The sequence below is a fragment of the Magnolia sinica genome, chromosome 5 (genome assembly GCF_029962835.1).
Source record: "Magnolia sinica isolate HGM2019 chromosome 5, MsV1, whole genome shotgun sequence".
Lineage (NCBI taxonomy): Eukaryota > Viridiplantae > Streptophyta > Magnoliopsida > Magnoliales > Magnoliaceae > Magnolia > Magnolia sinica.
In genome coordinates this window covers 33,877,243-33,897,521 of record NC_080577.1, presented here as the reverse complement: position 1 = coordinate 33,897,521, position 20,279 = coordinate 33,877,243, and the positions used below count along the sequence as shown (strand labels likewise).

At 39.3% G+C, this 20,279-nt stretch overlaps 1 protein-coding gene and 1 long non-coding RNA gene across 14 annotated transcripts in view; one reads left to right on the top strand and one right to left on the bottom strand.

The window, feature by feature from the left end:
- Window positions 1-4,119: 4,119 nt before the first annotated feature.
- LOC131245927 (receptor-like serine/threonine-protein kinase NCRK) overlaps window positions 4,120-20,279 on the bottom strand; it is a 41,187-nt gene continuing 25,027 nt past the window's right edge. For 10 of the 13 annotated variants that reach the window (XM_058245713.1, XM_058245712.1, XM_058245714.1 and 7 more), the window contains 7 exons: window positions 18,500-18,619; window positions 17,772-18,044; window positions 8,691-8,932; window positions 7,600-7,899; window positions 7,014-7,250; window positions 5,494-5,721; window positions 4,120-4,637 (listed from right to left, as the gene is read on the bottom strand). In XM_058245713.1, the coding sequence (XP_058101696.1) occupies window positions 4,314-4,637; window positions 5,494-5,721; window positions 7,014-7,250; window positions 7,600-7,899; window positions 8,691-8,932; window positions 17,772-18,044; window positions 18,500-18,619 (1,724 nt within the window). In that variant the 3' untranslated portion in view covers window positions 4,120-4,313. The remainder of the gene's footprint in view (window positions 4,638-5,493; window positions 5,722-7,013; window positions 7,251-7,599; window positions 7,900-8,690; window positions 8,933-17,771; window positions 18,045-18,499; window positions 18,620-20,279) is intronic. The other 3 variants (XM_058245716.1, XM_058245715.1, XM_058245717.1) reach the window with 2 other exon arrangements.
- On the top strand, window positions 12,576-14,053 carry LOC131245929 (uncharacterized). The gene is made up of 2 exons (XR_009171040.1): window positions 12,576-13,495; window positions 13,616-14,053. It is a non-coding gene; the product is annotated as an uncharacterized LOC131245929 (long non-coding RNA).

Here is a 20,279-nt window from a genome sequence, read left to right as displayed (position 1 = left end):
AACTACGGTAGTTGGGAATCCTATCCCAACAACCCTATTAAGTACAATTCATCTAACTACTTCACATACATTCATTGTGTCACACACTTATACTACACATATCAACATACACAACATATGTTGATTATAACATATATGTGGATACATCCTCGCAACAAGGAGTTGTCACGCACATAATAATTCATGTATTTACATTCCATAGACATGGCTGACATAAATCATAATTCCATGTCCATTCAGGCATTTTAACAAACACATAGACTACACACTTTAACATACATGTATTAGACTAGTTATAACATATATCCTGGTAAGCCCTTTTACAAAGGAGTTGCCACATACACAACAAGCATATATTCATGGTTAATAATCATGGCAAGCACAGATCTAAATTCCATATTATTCAATCATATCAACAAACACATGGAATACACTATATTCAACATAATTCATATATATGTGTAAAGTGCGGGAAACGTTGTATTTAAGCATGTGATAGCAATCAAGTCAATCATAAATCATTAACTGGCATTGAAAGCCTTGAAAACCATAACCTAAACATTTATAGTCCGCACCTTTCACCGGTAGACTCGTATCGAACTCAGTTTAAAAGCTAAGTCTTTGTTTACGACACAATGACTACCTGATTCATGAAATAGTTAGCTATTTCGCCTATTGCTCTATTTGGATATCTATATCAGTTTAGGGTTAGGATTTCTTACCAAAATCGGAACCGAAACAAGTTGAGTAGCGTAGTAGAGAAGCGAAACGGCGTGTGGAGTTGTGGGAAAAGATCCGAACAACAATCCCCAAGAATCTCTCCTCCTTCCTTCCTCTTTTCTCTCCTTTTCTTTCTCTCTCACCTAAGGTTTCTAAGAAATTCGTATGGATTGGGAGTGAGGGGGTTTAAGGGCTATTTATAAGCCCAGAATCAATGTCAATGGCCCCAAGGCCATGGTATACTTAGGTTATAGCCAAATAATGGCTATTTTAGTCCAACGGAGCACTTCTGGAGGCCCCTTTTTTGCGTGCGGTCGGACTTAAGCTCCCTGACATTGGATCTAGGTCAAGCTAAGTTTTCGGTCCGATCGGATTTACAGATTGACCGTGGCAGGCCAGTTTCAGTTCAATGGTCACCGGTACTCGATCAGGGCCACAGCTGTACTGACATGTGTTGAAAATTTTTCCTGATCCGAGAGTGCAGTTGGGTCAGATTCTGATGGTCAGAATACTCAGATTTGGCCTGCAAGTGAACCGACTCAATTCACTTAAGTTTCAGTTCATTTTCTAAAGATATTCGCATTTCTCACACACTTCGCTCCGGACTCAAGTTGTTTGTTTCTAGGTATCATTAGGACTTGATTTCCGAGGTGGATGTCAAGTCCAGTGAGGCGTTCCTAACCGTATAGTTTCGGAGTAACCGGACTTTCGACGTGCGGTCCAGGTCCGATATGAAGTTTCAAGGTACTCCCAAGAGCAACTGGGTTTAGAGATTGATCCTAAGTTTTAGGATATTGTAGCGGTATCGATTCTACTCGTCTTGGGTCTTGCAGTTTGTATTTAAAGTAATTAGGGCCCATTGCATAGAGAATCTAGTTTAACGCTAAATTAATTCTCATTTAGTTTTTAAAGGATTTGTTACGCCCTAAATACAACAGAATAAGGTCCTAGGGCAGTTTTACGTCAAAGGACGTCCATTGCCAAGTTGGAAAAAAATTCGCGATGTTACAATATGATTTGTAAACTCAAGAAATCTATTTATGGATTGAAATAAGCATCACAAAAGCAGTACCAAAAGTTTTATGAAATGATTTCCTCATATAGTTTTGTGGAAAACGTCGCAGATGAGTATATTTATGTCAAAATCAGTAGAAGCAAGATCGTCATGTTGGTTTTGTATATTGATAATATTTTGTTGACTAGCAGTGACATTAGGATGTTGAGCGATACTAAGAAATTCATATATCAAAGGTTTGAGATGAAGGATCTTGGTGACGTATCTTATGTTATCGACATTGAGATACGTCATAACAGATCACGTGGATTGCTTAGCTTATCACAGAGGACGTATATTGATAGGGTACTCGAAAGGGTATGCAAAACTGTGCTCCTAAACAATAACCCATTATAAATGGTGATAAATTTGGTTAGTTTTAGTGTTATAAGAATAATTTGAAAAAGAATTGAATGAAATATTTTTTGTATGCGTCAGTAATAGGGAGCATCATGTATGCCCAAGTCTGCAAACGATCGGATATTGCCTTTGCAATTGGAATATTGGGCATGTATCTCTCTAATCCAGGAATGCAGCATTAAATAGATATAAAGAAGGTATTGCGTTATCCAGAAATGATAAATGACTTCAGACTCACATACAGAAGGTCTGATCATTTTGAGTTGGTTGGATACTCAGACGTAGATTATGTTGGTTGCGTTGATACCAAGAAGACCACCTCAAGCTACTTCTTTATGATGGATTAGTGGGGCTATCTTGGAAAAACGTGAAACATTCAACGACAACCTCATCCACTATGGAAGCTGAGTTCATTGCATGTCATAAAGCATCTAATCAAGTACTGTGGTTATAATGTTTCTACTCAGATTTACGGGTATTGGAGCATATCCCGAAATCATCGAGAATAATTTGTGATCACTAAGTTGCGGTTTCCTTCTCTAGTAAAAACAAGCATTCTTCAAGGTCAAAGCATATCGACATCAAGTATTTTGTTGTGAAGGAAATAGTTCAGAAGTGTCTAATGTCAGTGGACTTCATCACCTCTAAGCAGATGATTGTGGATTTGCTCACTGAAGGGCTCCCTATCATGTTATTTCAAGAGTATGTAACATCCATGGGAGTCATTGACCCCACAAATGTATTTCAATTAGTGAGAGTTGAGTATATTTTATTTTTATAGACATTGAATAGATTTCATTTATAAAGTTTTGATGATTCTGATATAAAGTTAATTTCTACTTCTTTTCATGCATGCGTAATTTATATTGAGCTAGTGGAATTAAAGTAATGTTTTATTGAAAACATGTGAAAACTCCTAAATTTCTTTAAGCACATATGATTATATCACGTGTGTAATTCTTATACCACACTCCCTAGTTCCTAATCTATGTCGTTAAGACTGGTGGTATTTGTAATCGTGCTTAGTCTCACTTCGCCTAAGTTAAATGTCGTGAAGGCTATTGCGATCTGATACTAGTAGTCTTGATGGACTAGATTGTAAAAGCGTTGTCCGTATTATCCAACAATTATATTGGTTAAACATTCGAATATTTTGTTTAAAATTAAACATGTTTTCAAAATAAATCCTGGATATTAATCAATGTAAGAATTCAATAAAGTGAGCCTTATTAATCAACGATCTAAATTTCTCCAAGGGTTGGGTAATGTGATCCAAACATACTAGTAGACCCCACAAAGTTGTGATTCATCTAAAATTATGTAAGGGGTGGTGCGCTAGAACTGTGTCACACGCGCAATGTTATAGTTGGTATAAGATAGACAAATTCGTGTGAAGCCTAAATGAGAGGAGTTTGGATGAGTTTCAAACTCCTCAACCCTCTAAATTATATAAGCACGGCGGAGTCCCCAAGCCTACACACGTTGAAGCATATTCATCCCATCCTGGTGCTTCTCTAAGGGTATATGGTGCGAAAGATCCTAGCTATTCATTTTGCAATGACTTCTCAATCAGATACGACGTTATTTAGCTTGTTGGATCACCATACTAATGCTTAGAACAACCCTTTCCGTTTTACAGTTTACAATTACAAACCAATTCAATTCAGTGGCAAACACAACCTAAATGAAGCAAGGGGAACAAACAAACAAGAACCTTGTCTGATCTGATAAAAGACAACAAAAAAAAGCCTTACATGAGCATCATTCTATAAAGGGAATCCAATCCTTTTTTCTCTCTCTATTTTTTCTGTACAGATTCAGTAAAGAAAATACATGCACTTAAAGGCTGAAAGAAAGACGCCCCCTTGATTATATTTCCATCCACTCGCTACTTCAGACAGGGTTTTTTTCTTCTTCTTTCTTTTTTTTCTTTTTTTCTTTTCTTTTTTTGTGTGTGTGTGTGTGTGTGTGTGTGTGTGTGTGTGTGTGGTAATTTTTCATCCTCTCTGTGACATGATCGACAAAACACAAAACACACACAACTCACACAAGGATTTTGGTTACCTCTGCCATTTTCACTCAGTTGTATGAAATTCAGGGTGATTGTGTTTCCCATCAATTTACCAGGATTTTGGAGGCATTTATGGTAACTGACTCAAAACTCGGAGCGCATTACACATCAAAGGGACCGGACATTGGCCTCCAAAAATGACTCGAACCGTGGTTCGGTCAAGTCCACAGCCTCATCATCTTGGGCCCGCCAACTCCGAGCTTTCGATGATAATAGAATCAGTCTTTCTATATACTCTGCGGACAAAACTGTATCAGCTTCTTTCCTACCCTCATCACATAGATTCTGATCAACTGCTAATGGCAGCGAATGTCGATCAAGCCATCTCTCGGACGTTGCATGCCTCAGTTCACCTCCAGTGACCAGGCCGTCAGCCCGTTGCTCAGGCCTCTCCACATCAACTGCACTCCTCATGCTTCGAGATATCGGGCTCTGCAACACAACCGAAATTTAATTTTAGCAAAACTGAGAGTAATGTGTGAGGGGAAATGGGAAACCCACCAATGCAGTATCAGCACAAGTGAATTGGTTTAGCTCAAATTGTGAAACCAATCACAAGTTGGCAGTACTTCTGAACAGGCCCTATACAATTTCTGAACAAAATCTTAAGTATCTTTTTGAAAATCAGAGTTCATGAGTGAAGATATTTTGCAATTCAAACTTATATATAACATAACATATTTCATGGAAATTGAGCTCGTGGAAATACAATAATTTTTTAAAACATGGTTCATTGCCCCAGATTTACTAACACCATGAAATCCAGTTTGAATTTTAATCGAGCAATAAAAGAAAAAAAAAACTTAATAGTATGAATTCAGGATAATAATTCAAAGTAACAATAATAGTTATAGCAACAATGATTATGCCTCCAGTGATGATAATGATGATTTGCCAAACAGGTGCCTGAGATGTGGGCCATTCATTAGGCATGGGCATGTGGCCCATCGCAGCCCAAAAATCAGGTCCATCCACTAATCAAGTGCGCCACACATTCTTGAGAAAAATAGATGGTTAAAATTAGTAACAATCTAGTTCAGTGTGCATGCGTGCACCCCTTGATAAGTAGATGAGCCGGACTTGAGGGTCTGGCATGTTCACAGCAGGCAACACCAGATGAATGACACAGATCTCACACATGTATGCCCCGAATCACCTCTTCAATCTATCTTTGCGGCAATAGCAATTTTCTAACAACAGCAACACAGCAATATAAGCTAAGTGACATGAACATGAAACAAAATGTGCCATGCATAGCATCGACATAAAAGGTAAATATATATTTTACCTGAAAGTAATTTATTGGGAAATTTCTTCTTTTAGATTTATCTGGTGTGATGGTGGAGAGGATTTGGACAATTTCACTCATTGTAGGCCGGGATTCGGGATCCAGTTGTAGGCACTCCCGGGCCAAATGGGCCATTATATGCACCTCTTCTTCTGGGAAGTTCCCTTTGAGAAGGGGGTCAGCTAATTCCGAGACAAGCCGCTTACTATCACGCAAGCGAGGGGTTGCCTGCAAAGCAACAAACATCACATTTCCTTATCAACAAGTTGGATGGCAAATAAACATTATTGTGGGCCCTAGGAAGTTTTTAATGGTGGGTGTTCAATGTCCACTGTTTCCTATGGTGTGATCCACTTGAGATTTAGATCTTGTTCATTTTTAGAACCTTACACTAAAATGATATGTGAAAACTGATTGATGGCACCATGGTTAGGAAACACCTATTATGGTGTTACATGAGTAAAACGTGATCAGCTCCCCATTATTCTTAGGAAGGTGACACTTTTCTTGGAACTCAAATGCACTGCGCAAACGCCCAACCCATTTTTTGAAGGGGTCCACCATGCTGTATGAGTGAGATCCACTCCGACCATTAAATGTGTAATCCCATGTTGGGCTCAGAGCAAAAAAATCAGGGTAATCTGTGATTCAAGTGAGCCATACTAATGGAAACATTTGGGAGAGACGTCCACCCATGATTTTTACGGGGCCCACCGAGATGATCATGTAAAGTCAACTCCAACCATTAGCTGCCACCCCAAAAAATCAGCCTGAGACCTAAAAAAGGCCCATATGTGATTCAAGTGGGCCACACCAAGGGAAACAGTTTGGAGGGTGAGCTTTTTATGTACACTATTTCCAATCATGTGGTCCACTTTAACCATGGATGGAGCTGATTTTCGTGCCCTGGTCTATCATGAGGTGACTTACCTGATGGTTGGATGGATTTCACATTAACGGCATGGTGGTGACCACCCAAGCCAACTAATTCTTTTTCTCCTTGAAAAAACTTTCAATCCGAGAAAGAAAGAAAGAAAAAAAGAAAAGGAAAAGAAAACAAAAAGAAATGTTATGGGGAAGATTGGATAGCTTGGATCTTTCCATGCCAGGGCCCATCAGCAATGGGGTGTGTAAGTGTGGTATGCGTGTGTGTGTGTGTGTGTGTGTGTGTGTGTGTGTGTGTGTGTGGAGGGGGGGAGAGGGAGGGAGGGGTGTGGAATTTGGATGGGTTGTCTAAACCATGAATTGGCCTGCCCAGTTCTGAGTGAATCAGCAAGCTCTCAGACAATGGGATTGATCTTATTGCCTCACGGAAGGTTATAGAAATCCCTACATGTTTTAATGGTATCTTTTCATTCTAATGGCAGCAACTCCCTGAATTTCACACTTGTTATCATCAACTTTAAATGAACACATACCATTAAACCATGCAGAAGTTTGATAACTTTGAATTTTCAATGGCAGGAATTGACTAGAGATTTGGCAATTTTAGAGAATGACTCGTTTAGAAGGAAATTTACCCATATCACAAGGCTTTCTTCGCCCTTTTTGGATGATTTATTGATAGGTTGGCGACCACTGATCAACTCCAAGAGAACCACACCGAAACTGAAAACATCAGATTTCAGTGAGGCCTTTCCAACAATCGCATATTCTGGAGCAAAATATCCAAATGTCCCAAGCATTCTTGCCGGAGAATTCGAACAGCTAGGAAGATCATCAGCCATTAAGCGTTTGGCCATTCCAAGATCAGTTATCTGCTCATAGAAATAAGTAAATAAACAAAGTAAAAACCTCATGCAAGCCACAGGAATAAATACGTTTTCATGGATACATTATTAAATCAATGTTGAAAAACTAGAGTGCTTAACAGATACGGAGTCATGGATGAGGATATGGGATGTAATTGGATACTAGAAAAACTCTACCAATACAAAATAGAAAAGAAAAAATAAATTGTAAACTTGGAAACTAAAACTAACTTATCAGATCGATTATTCACGTTTCTGAACCCGAACTCGTACGAGTACTGAATGGATTGGGAGTTGAAAGATTCAAGTTTTGAGTTTTCAAATCTGTGAATTCCTCAGCATTCAAGATTCTTACCTTAGCTCTCCATTTCTCATCTAAAAGAATGTTGGTGGATTTGACATCCCTGTGCAGAATCCTAGGAGCAGCTGCTTCATGGAGATATTCCAAGCCCCTTGCAGCTCCAATTGCAATGCCAACACGTGTTCCCCAGTCTATGGTTTCTTTGCCCTGAGTCAGATCTAAGCAATCTCTTAGATTGCCATTTGGCATGTACTCAAATACCAGCAGCCTCTCAGCATGCCTTCCTTGGGACTCTGAGCAGTAGCCAAGCAAAGGAACTACATGACAGTGGTGGAGTCTTGATATCAATTCAATCTGTGAAAGGAAAAACCAGAGGTGGGAAATTGTAAAACCTCAATCATACAAATGTTTGGAATTACCATGACAGAGATAGTCACCAACAATATGAAAAATAATGACAACATTTTGAAAATAGTGTGACAACCTTTAGCAAATAGTGTGATACTATTGCAATATATATATATATATATATATATAAAGAAAATGCCAGGAAAATATCACAAAAATTTCAATTAAAATAAAAATATTTTTTTAGTGGCAACAAAAAAAGCATTAAGAGGAAAAAAGAGAATTACAAAGTGGTAAAAAAAAAGAGAGAACACAATTAAAATGAAAAATTTGTAATTTTATTATGTTGAATTTCAAACTTTTCAAATGTTTCCCTTGAACTTCCTTTTACTGCCTACTCATGCATTTCCAGTGTATCTCATGGTTGCTCGTGAAATGTATGCTGGACTGCATTTTCAGCGAATCTCATGGGAGCTCATGAAATGTATACTGGACCTAATGGACAGTCTGGATAGGTAGACTAGAGTGTCCATGTGTCCCAATTGGTGTCTAACCATAACAGTGGAGTTCATTCCATGCAATCATTTCACCATAGATATAAACTGCACCCATAAATAGAAGAAAAGATAGTTTAAGTCTGTCCTATTAGCCATGATGAGTGTCTAACATGTATGTGTAACAAGCGTCCGGCACAGGCATATTTTTGTCGATGGAGTATCCTTGTTCCATAAGCATGAAAAAGCATGAAAAGGCTACTGATATTGCAAGATTAGGGAAGAGAAAATAGCTGTATTTACCTCAGTCAAAAACTCAGAGTCTGCATTTGGCCCTCCCTTCATCTTTAGTCGTTTAACTGCCACAGCTCTTCCATCTTTGAGCTGACCACGGTAAACTTCGCTGCTACCTCCAAGCCCTATCAGATTAGAATTTGAGAATTTATCGGTTGCTTGCTCCAATTCAAAGTAGGAAAATTGGATAATTGCCCCAGGTATCATTTCTCTTTTGCTTCGAAACATGAAGGAAGCCTTGTGTATGCATCCTGTGGAGAACAGACACCATATAACAGGTGAGTCCTAATTCAGAATTCAATAAAATGAGCTAGATAGTGTCTCCAAATTAGAATCAGATCAGGTTTTCGTAAAAGCTATGAACCCAAGTAAATACATGATAAAGGAGCTATGATCCAGGGACAAAAGAAAAAAAATAAAGGAGATGTGCTGAAATTAAGATAAAAGAAAGAGAGATGGCTTATTGGCAACGAGTGAGCGGTGCATAAATCAAGTGTGACAGTTTATTGGCACAAGAGGTTTGTTTGTTGCACTTGCCTGAGGTGTGAAGATGACAACCTGGGACAAATCAATTTTCAGAAAATGATTTGTTAATCCAGATCATGCCTCAGATCTTAAGGTTTCAGACAAAACAAATGACTTGCCCAGTGATTCGTTAGAAACACAGTTTGATTTGTTAATCCGGATCGTGCGTGTGTGTGTGTGTGTGTGGTTGTAGATTTAGGTAGAGTGCCGGTATAAGATGCTGCTATTGACTGCCTTCCTTTTTCTTTTTCTTTTTTGGATAGTCAACTGCCTTCCATTTTTTTACAGTTGTATCTCTAAAAATAATGCAAGATTAATCTAAATTCTTCTAGGGTTGATAAAAGCTATACATTTCTAAATGTAGTAAACAGAGATGTCCAGCTACTATGGCAATGAAGAGAAATATAGTAAGAGTGAGAATATTTCATTTGTCAGTCCTAATTCATTGTACAAAATACTCTTGTTTAGTTTTTCTTAAGACAGTAATATAGTTTTCCACTGAGCAACTTAGTAGGCGCTCCACAGATTCCAATAAATTAAATTTGCAATTTTAAAGCTTAATACCTCTGTAGAAGTCCGGTAAGATTCTGTATGCAGAATGAATCTCACCTTATGGGATTTCCGTTACATTATTCCATCATTCCACATTCCAACCCAACACTATATGTTGCTCTAAAACATATGAGAAATCAAGTTGATAACTAAGGATTTGGAACATGTTATTTGTGTAAAGGGACGACAAAAGGTTTGGAGATGCATCATTCAAGTGACTTATCGCCAAGTCAGGCAATGTCTTCAGTGGCATAATAATGTCCAAGATTCTAGTATAACTAGGTTGTCTCCTTTTCTCCACCTTTGCTTTTACTTTATACTGTTTGATATTTTGTTCTTGCCACCCTTTCACATCGTGAAAGTACCTAGGATAATGCATGATGAATCTCACCTTATGGGATTTCCATTACATTATTCTTTTTAGGAAATCATCTACCTGAAAGTGATTCCTTGGATCCAATGGTAGCGGAAGATGGAGGATCGGATGTTGGATCTTACCGGATGTGTCTCACGTCGCAGGAAGAAGGTCACACCACTTTCACTAGTGTAAGAAGGGGTCTAAAGGAACACCCTTCTTAATGTAAGATCCACATTGTAAATCGTGTGGCAGCGATGAAACCCGACTTCTCCTTCGCAGTTGATCTCTCCGCAACCCAAACTGGTGCTTGAAATCTATCAATTTTTCTCTCACATTCTCGTCATGAGTCCTTGGCACATTCTATATATAAAAGCAGCCAGGGCATTTATCAAACTGTAGGAGAAAACTGCTCATGCAATTACAAAACTACTAGAGTAATGGGCAGTTGGTTACCCTGTAACTGCCACATCCCATCTCTCTCTCTCTCTCTCTCTCTCTCTCTCTCTCTCTCCTAGTGGTGGCGCTGGTGCCAGCATATGCAAGAGTCAAGGCGTTCCACATTTCCTAGCCAGTGGAATATCCCTCGAACTTGTTAGACAGGCCACATGCTTTGCCTTGCATAGCCGATTCTATAGATAGACAATGTATAAATAGAAGATTTTGTATTTATCATTTTACCTTGTATAGTCGTTGTAGAACTCTATAAATTCAACCCTTCAGGGTTGTCTCAAATACAGAAAAGTAAAGGAGAATCATTTTCCTCAAAGCCTTCATTGTTTTTGCTTTGTTTACATGATATCAAAGCAATACCAATCCTAATCCGGCATCTTCTTCATCACTGGCACCACCGTCTGTCAGATCCGGCACTCCCCTGTCAAATCTGGCTCCTCCTCTGTCAAATCCGGCTCTCATGAAGCTCGTCCGATCGTCCCAAGCTTTGTCCGCACCAAGCTCTGTCTGAGGCCTGTCCGCACGCCCCTGCTTTTCTTCACAACATGTAGTAATGCTACTATTTCGTAATGGAATGCAACTCTTCACAACTCGATTAGGTAATGTGAAAAAACAAATGAATGAAGTAGAGAATGGTATATATAGAGCGTCTATACATCAATAAAGTTTATAAATAGTAGTAAAGGAAGGTAATAGAGTAATACACACAAGTCACACACCAATCTAACAAATCAATTAAATTATCTTTCAATTATTAACCAAATTTATCTTTCCTTGGCACAATCTTTTATCTTTAGTTTAACCTTAGGAGTAACAGTAATCTCTTAACCGTTTTTCAATTTTATGCTCATACATTGTAGTACTCTTATTTCAATACAAATAGTTCTTCATTCAAAAAAGACTCCCTGCAACTTCTTCTCGACCTACTGTAAATATTTACTTCTTGTTTGATGATACTTAAGTATTAAAAAAGTCCTTTCATGTGGAAAGCAGAGCTAAACCCATCTTTGAAAGAAGAACCCTACTTTTCAATTATCGCATGATCATTCTTTAAAATAATTTGTGAGTGCCTAAATAGGCAGCCGATCTACTCAGATTTCAATCATATATGATCTTGATCATCGTATCTGCCTATCTTAGCACCTGGGGTCAACTTGTTCAATCGAAATCAAGCCACACAATTAATTCTAAAATGCCTGCACACACTACACATGAACAAGGCCAAACTGCATGTCCAATATACTCTACACAGTAAATCCCAAAATTTACTTAAATTGATGCACTCCACGTGTATGGTTTATGGCTGAGTGGTGGACGGGGCAATCCAAAAAATCTCCTGCTGAGGGTTACTTTATCTAGCATGGGGGTTAAATACCGAATGGGCATGAAATCCGTCCGTTCGTGAGTTTGGCTTGATTCCAAAAATCGGATTATTCAATTCTTAGGTTAGTGACTCCATAGTGCACCTGAAGCTCTAAAATCATGTGATATATGGCCCACTTGATTTTTGGAATACTGTGAGACATGAGGCAGCATACATGATGGACGGGGTGGATCTTGTGAAAGCTTCACCCATTTGGCTCTCAGCTAGCATGAGTAACCGAGTGAGTAAGACTCATTTTTAAAACCTTCAATCATTGCGATATTTTCCTTTGAATACGGGCCATGTCCCTTTAAGTGGAACATTGATCAGAGAATCAGGATCTTTGGATCTTGAATATTTTCAAGGCAGTCCCTATTGACTATTCATGAAACCTGACCAACGGTTTAGATTCATGAACTATGGCCGGATGATCGTAGATATCGTCCTTTTGATTTACACAAGCAACGTCGGGTCCACCTGCCGACGCAGAGGACGCGGTTTTGCACGCTTGGAGATTGCATGATGGTAGAAGTGCGTACATAGATGCGCATGCATGGACATTGACAGAGCATACAAGAGCCATGCTTATCTCCATGTCGGCTGGTTTCGATGGCACCAACTACAATTTATGGGCCATCCACTTTCAAAGTTTTCTCAAGGGTCGAGGTTTGTGGGGACTAATTGATGGATCTGTTACTATCCCCGCTTCCACCGATGCCGACAAAATAGCTGATTGGGAAATGAAAAATGGACGGATTATTACCTGGATTCTTGATTCGGTTGATCTATCAATAGCTGTTGGCCTCACGTCACATCGCACTGCTAAGGCTATGTGAGATCATCTCCAGACAATATATCAATAGAGTAATGCAGCTCGGTTATACCGTCTGGAATAAGATCTGGTTCACCTTATTCAGGGTGACAAAAGTATTCAAACTTTATACTCTATAATGGTTACAATTTAGACAGAGATGGCTATGATGGATCTAGAATTCCCAAATGACTTTAAAATATTCCACACAATGCGCAAGAGTGCGCAAGTTAGACAGTTTCTTATGAAACTGCGTCCGGAATTTGAGCATTGCAGGGCTGCTCTTCTGAACCGTAGCCCAACTCCTTCAATGAATTCGGTTATTAATGATTTATTAGCCGAGGAACAACGACTGTAGGTCCTCTCTCAGGGGACATCTTAGGGACCATCTGACTTGGCACTTACTGTATCCACATCTGCACCAAACCGTGGTTCCACTACTTTAACTTGTCGTGGCTGTAACAAAGTAGGACATGTTGTCACTCAGTGCAAAGATTGGTGCGCGTATTGTTGAAGGACTGGTCATGGTATTCAGGATTATCGTTTACGTGCCTACGCATCCTCATTCGGCCGTGGACGTGGTGGTCGAGGTCATGGCCGTGGTCGTGCTCTTTCTGCTACTTCTGCGACTACTTCTTCCGAGCCTTCTGTTAGTGATACTGCATCCACTGGTTCTGTTGAAGGTCTTTCCTCACCTTTGACTCCTGCGATGCTCCAGCAGATCATGTAGGCCCTTTCTGCGGCTGGTATGTCAGGTATCACCTCATCTTCTCCATGGTTTTTCGATTCCGGTGCTTCAAATCATATGACTGGTGATGTATCATATCTCCACAATACTCGTCCCTACACTGGCAATCAGGCTATTTCTACTGCAGATGGCACTAAACTACCCATACAGTCCGTTGGTTCCTTAACTTTCTCTCCTTCTGACCATCGCCAGTTTACCCTTCGTGATGTGTTTCATGTCCCTAAACTCTCCTCAAATTTAATTTCTGTTGGTCAACTTACATCCAATAACTGTTTGGTCATCTTTCTTCCAAATTGTTGTTTTGTGCAGGATCTGGCAACGGGGAAGGTACTTGGGAAGGGTAGGTGGCATGGAGGTTTGTACGTGCTGGACTTTCACCCATCCGTTACTTCAGCTCGTTGTTTCTTCTCTCCTTCTTCCTCGGATATTTGTTCGGCAAATAAAATGTGGAAACTCTGGCACTTTCGCCTGGGTCATCCACATTCTGATCGTTTGATTCAGCTCTTTTCTTCTGGCATGTTAGGGAATATTTATCTTAATAAAAGTGATTTGGATTATTCTTGTTCTTCCTGTTGCCTTTCAAAAAGTAAATGTATTCCCTTTCCTCTAAGTACTACAAAATCATCATATATGTTTGAACTGGTGCATACGGATGTTTGGGGTCCTTCCCTAATTATGTCTCTCTCTGGACTATGATATTATGTTATATTCATTGATGATTTCACCCGTTACACCTGGATTTACTTTTTGCACTCTAAGTCACAGGTGTTTGAAAATTTTAAAATATTTCATTCTATGGTAGACACTCAATTTCGAGTAAAAATTCAAACTCTCCGCTCTGACTCAGGGGGAGAGTATCTCTCCACAAATTTTCGTACATATCTTCAGGGTCATGGGATTACTCATCAGACCACCTGTTCTAATACTCCACAACATAATGGGGTGGCTGAATGCAAAAATCGCTATATTGTTGAAACTGCCAATACCTTAATGACAGCTATGAGTGTTCCTTATTCCTTTTGGGCAGAAACTATGATGCATTTAGTGTACTTAATTAATCGGTTGCCAACCACAGTTCTGAATAGTAAATCTCCCTACTTTGCTCTCACCGGTTCTCTTCCTACATATTCCACATTTCGTATTTTTGGTTGTGTATGTTATGTTCATTTGGCATCACGTGAACGTAACAAACTTTCCCCAAAATCAATAAAATGTATATACTTGGGTTTTGGAGAAACTCAGAAGGGTTTTCGTTACTATGACCCGGTCTCTCGTTGTGTACGGGTATCACGACATGTAGTTTTTCTTGAGCATATTACCTTCCATTCATTTGGTCCTCCTTCGCCCACACCAGACTCTCTTGGTCTTACTATTTTTCCTGACATTCTGGTTGTGTCGAGTCCACCTCCTTGTCCATTGCAGGTTTATTCACGATGACCATGTACAGATCCATCACCTACTACTCTTCCTACTGTACCTGTAACCGATCCAGATCCTATCTTAGTACGTTATTCCACTCGTGAACATCGATAACCTGATTGTTTGATATACTCTATGTCTGCCATGAATACTACCCTGGATACTGTATCTATTCCTACTTCATACCATCAGGCAGCCAATCATGATTGTTGGAAGAAGGCTATGACAGAAGAACTTGTAGCATTGGATGATAACCATACGTGGGACATTGTCACTCCACCTCCTGACCACCAATTAATTGGCAGTAAATGGATTTATTCTGTGAAGCTCAAGTCTGATGGATCATTAGATCGATACAAAGCTCGGCTTGTCGCTCAGGGATACAAACAGGAACACGGAATTGATTATGATGAGATATTCACTCCTGTGGCCAAGATGAAAACTGTTTGCACTCTTCTGGCAGTATCATCAGTTCGCTCTTGGCCACTCACTCAGATGGACGTGGAAAAATGCTTTTCTTCATGAAGACCTCCAAGAAACAGTTTATTTGAAACTTCCTCTTGGTTCTTTAATCCCTGCTAATAAAGTCTGTCACTTGAAGAAAGCTCTATACGCGGTCTCAAACAGGCCCCTCGGTCATGGTTCCAACGTTTTCATGATGTTGTTATAAGAGCTGACTTTACTCAAAGTGGTCATGATCCATCCTTATTCTTATGCACCTCTGAGCATGGAATCGTCATTGTTCTCGTTTATATTGATGACCTACTTCTGACTGGTAGTGATGATAGTGGCATCTCGACATTAAAGGACGTTCTGAAGTCATCCTTCAATATGAAGGACTTAGGTCATTTAACATACTTTCTTGGACTTAAATTTTCGCGTTCTATATGTGGAATCCTGGTCAGCTAGCATAAATATACCAAGGATCTTCTCGCCTTGGCCTCCTTAATGGATCAGAAGACAGTTCAGACTCCCTTGGAACTTAACGTCTCAATATGGCCGTGACGATGGTGAACCCCTTGCAGATCCCACATTATACCGCCGTTTGGTTGGGAGTCTGGTTTACTTAACAATGACTCGTCCTGATATTACCTATGTGGTCCAAGTTGTCAGACAATTTGTTTCTGCTCCTCGAACTCTTCATATGACTGCAGTATTGCACATCTTATGGTACCTACGTGGAACTCTGAATCGATCTCTGTTCTTCTCCTCCACGGCCTCTTTGGATCTTCGTACTTATTCAGATGCTGACTAGGCCGGTTGTACTCTCACCAGCAGATCTACCACTGGCTACTGTGTTTTTCTTGGCACTTCCCTCATCTCTTAGAAGTGTAAGAAGCAGGCCACTGTTTCCAAATTAAGCACGACCGAGTATAGAGCAATGTCAGCAGCTTGTAGTGAGATTATCTAGTTACGTGGACTTCTTTCTGACTTGGGCGTTCATCTACAAGATCCTACTCCACTCCATGTAGATAATCTGAGTGCCATTCAGATTGCCTCTAATCCGGTTTTCCATGAACGGACAAAACATATTGAAGTTGACTGTCACTTCATCAATGAGAAGTTTCAGTCTCGGCTCATTTCACTACCACATGTTGCTTCCCATGATCAGATTGCCGACATTCTCACGAAGCCCCTCACTTTTGCACGACACTCATTTTTAGTTAGCAAACTATTACTTGTCGATGACCCGCATTAGTTTGAGGGAGGATGTTAGACAGGCCACATGCTTTGCCTTGTATAGCCGATTCTATAGATAGACAATGTATAAATAGAAGATTTTGTATTTATCATTTTACCTTGGATAGTCGTTGTAGAACTCCATAAATTCAACCCTTCAGGGTTGTCTCAAATACAGAAAAGCAAAGGAGAATCATTTTCCTCAAAGCCTTCATTGTTTTTGCTTTGTTTACAGAACTCACCAATGAGGTCATTGTGTGCAAGCTATATAAAAGCAGCCAGGGCAGTTATCAAACCGCAGGAGAAAACTACTCATGCAGTTCCGAAACTGCCAGAGTAATGGGTAGGTGGTTACCTCATAACTGCCACATCCCATCTCTCTCTCTCTCTCTCTCCCTCTCCCTCTCCCTCTCCTAGTGGGCGGGGCCCACTTGGATTACCCACTTTGCAGTTACAATTCCATCATTCCACATTCCAACCCAACGCTACATATTGCTCTAAAACAATTGAGAAATCAAGTTGATAGCTGAGGATTTGGAAAATGTTATTTGTGTAGATGAAAAGGGACCACAAAAGGCTTGGAGATGCGTCATTCAAGTTGTTTATGGCCAACTCATGGTTGTCAAGTCAGGCAATGTCTTCAGTGGCATAATAATGTCCAGGACTCTTGTATAAGTAGGTTGTCTCCCTTCTCTCCTGCTTTGCTTTTACTTTATATTGTTGATATTTCATTCTCGCTACCCTTTCACGTCATTAAAGTACCTTGGATAATTGGACCAGGGGTAATGCATATTAACTCGATTCCATTAATGTTCCTAACCCAACATGCCAACCTGCTCAACTGCTGACCAGCAAGAGTGCAAGCCCGCTTTAGGATATACCCACAATTCTAGTTTCAGGATAGAAGTGCATCAACCACCCATAACAAGAGCAAAAAGAAACCAAACAGACAAAGGCATCTGACTTAAATTCTCTATGCCAGCTGAAAGCATTAAAAATATTACAAGGTTTTATTTATAGACAGCTATTGAAGTTTGTGTGGTTATTCTGAGAACAAGTTGGCCTAAAAGCGAGCTTATAAAAATAAGTGGCTTGCACCTCATTGGAAATTTTCATAATAAACATTTGCATTTGCACTTCAAAAGAAAATGTAGTTTGGTGCAAAACCATGACACTGATCTTACCTGTGATTGGGTTGAACCGAGAGTTTATATTTACTTGAAATTCTGGCACTGTAGCTGACCGACGGCTTATTAAGTTGGTAGCACTATTCCAGCTTGATTCTTTGTCAGACAAAAATATTGGCGTTTGCACAGGACATCTATCCTTCCGATAGATATAACAAGCTATCGAAGCAATAAATGCAACAGTTGTAAGAACAACACACAGTAAGAGAATGTAGACAACCAGTTTGCCGGAAATGTGCTTCTTTGCAGCATTTGATGTAGCAGAAGAACCTGTGTAAGGCACATAAAATGCCAAGCAGGTCAAGTTCTGACATCATAATCTCAAGAGAAAACAATGTCCATCAAAACCATAATCAGAAAATACACATACTACCTAACAAGCATTAGTAAGTGATAAACAGTGATACACATTTGAGATTGGAAGTTAAAATGCAAGACATAACCTGAAATAGTAATTTTTAAACACAGGCAACAAAAATATAGTATGTTGTGTGCATCCAGTCATGTGCTAAATGGCATCTAGGATCTTTTGGCATTATACATAATTGTGGATACTTGTGAACTTTCTTTACCAGTGACTGTACATAAATCATTCTATCAGTAGAAATCATGCATCTCATCCTCCTAAGCTAGTTCGCTAATTTTGACATAAATATTCGAAGGATGTGCACAAAATACCAAGTACATTTAAAAAAATGACAACTTATAGAGGATAACCATGTTACCAGATGAGCAGTTGCAGGATGTAAAACAATTGGCATTGTGGATGCTGGCCGATGTGGTAGGGCCCCCTTCAGCAGCACATAAGCATGTCCATTTTTCCCCATCTGGTCCACTTACAGCATCTTCAGTCAATATGAGGTTGGTGTTGTTAGATTAAATCATTAATGTCTAAAATGTATGCCAAAATGGGTAAGGTGACACTTTCTTACTTACATGTCAAAGAAGAATATGCCAAAAATAAATCGATATATCACTTATACATGGAATGGCGTCTCATCAACACAAAGGTGGTTTTTATTTTATTTAATGCTAAATTGGGTAAAAAATAAAATTGTTAAAACATTTCATGCAATGATATGAGTTTTACAACTTTATAATGCCTAAACGCTTTGGTTTTTAAATGAAATCAATATACTTCACCCTTTCTCTGTATCCTGTCATCAGCATTTTCTGCCATATAATCTTGAAGACGAACTATATGAACCTTGGGGTGAGGATTTTCACAGTATACTCAGGTTTTCAGTTTTTGACAAGTGGGGGCCTATAGTTTGGTAATCCGAACAATTGATCTGTTGATGGACTATGCCCAAGGTGTTCCATATCCATTACGATACGCCCGTAAAGGCCGATACGTATAGGTAACAGTCATGACCGTTACGTGATACGGGGGTGAAACGGGTGGTTGATTTTTTAGGACAGTATCAGTTGTTACGGTGGCCGTAAAGGCCGTTACGGGGCATAACGACTGTTACCCCCGTAACGGTCGAAAAACGGCCACTTTTTTTCTATTTAAATCCATTTTCTCCATTTTTTTTAAAAAAATTCTCATTCCAAAAACTCTCATAGATAATTTTACAAGAGATTTCGACCACTCTTACTATAGTTTTTAATATTAAAATCGTAGATTGAAGTGATTTGAGCGAATAGAAGCTTCGATAGCATTTTTTTTTCCAAAAAAATTGAAAAAGTAGTATTTATGCAATTTTTCTTATTTGTAGTTTTAATGCTTGATCGTGATGTGTAAATATTAGATACATATAATCATGTTTACAAATTCACTTGATAGCCCGATACAACACTCTCACTGTTGAGACATAAAAATAATGAAGATTGAAGAAATAAAATCAGAAGAAAGACTAGAGAAAAAGAGATAAAAATAGAAAAAGGGGAAAGACATTGTGTTGCGCGCACCCGCGCAAAGCATATTGATTGCGTGGGTCCGCGCAACATCAGTTCGATTAGGTCGGATTAGATGGTTGAGATATTGTGAAGTGGGCCCCACAGCACGAAGATCGAGGGTTCGCATGTGTGAAGGCCTATAAATACCCCCTTTCCCCTTCATTTGAGGGATTGGATTTCTCAGAAGACTGGTACCTCTGACAGGTATCGAAGAGAAGAGAGAGGGGGAGAACACAAGGCCGAACCACGCAACTCCTTGGGCTGCGCTACTCATTATCGAGTTGCGTGGATAGCTGAAAGACAGCATATATTTGATATTTCGAAGAATTTTCTTTAGGATATTTCAGTATCCCGTCATATTATTCATGAAGATATATATATATATATATATATGAAAGAAGATCTGCACATCTCCTATGGAGATTTGAATGATATGAGCCGGAATGTTGCCGAAATTTACATTTGAACCCATTCAATATTTGTATTTTTAATCATAAAGACTTTATCTTGGAATCAAAGGATGGAAATGATGTAACGAATTCAGAATATATATAAAATATGATGATTATTCTCTTCATTCCTTCTCTCTGTTATCATTAAGTG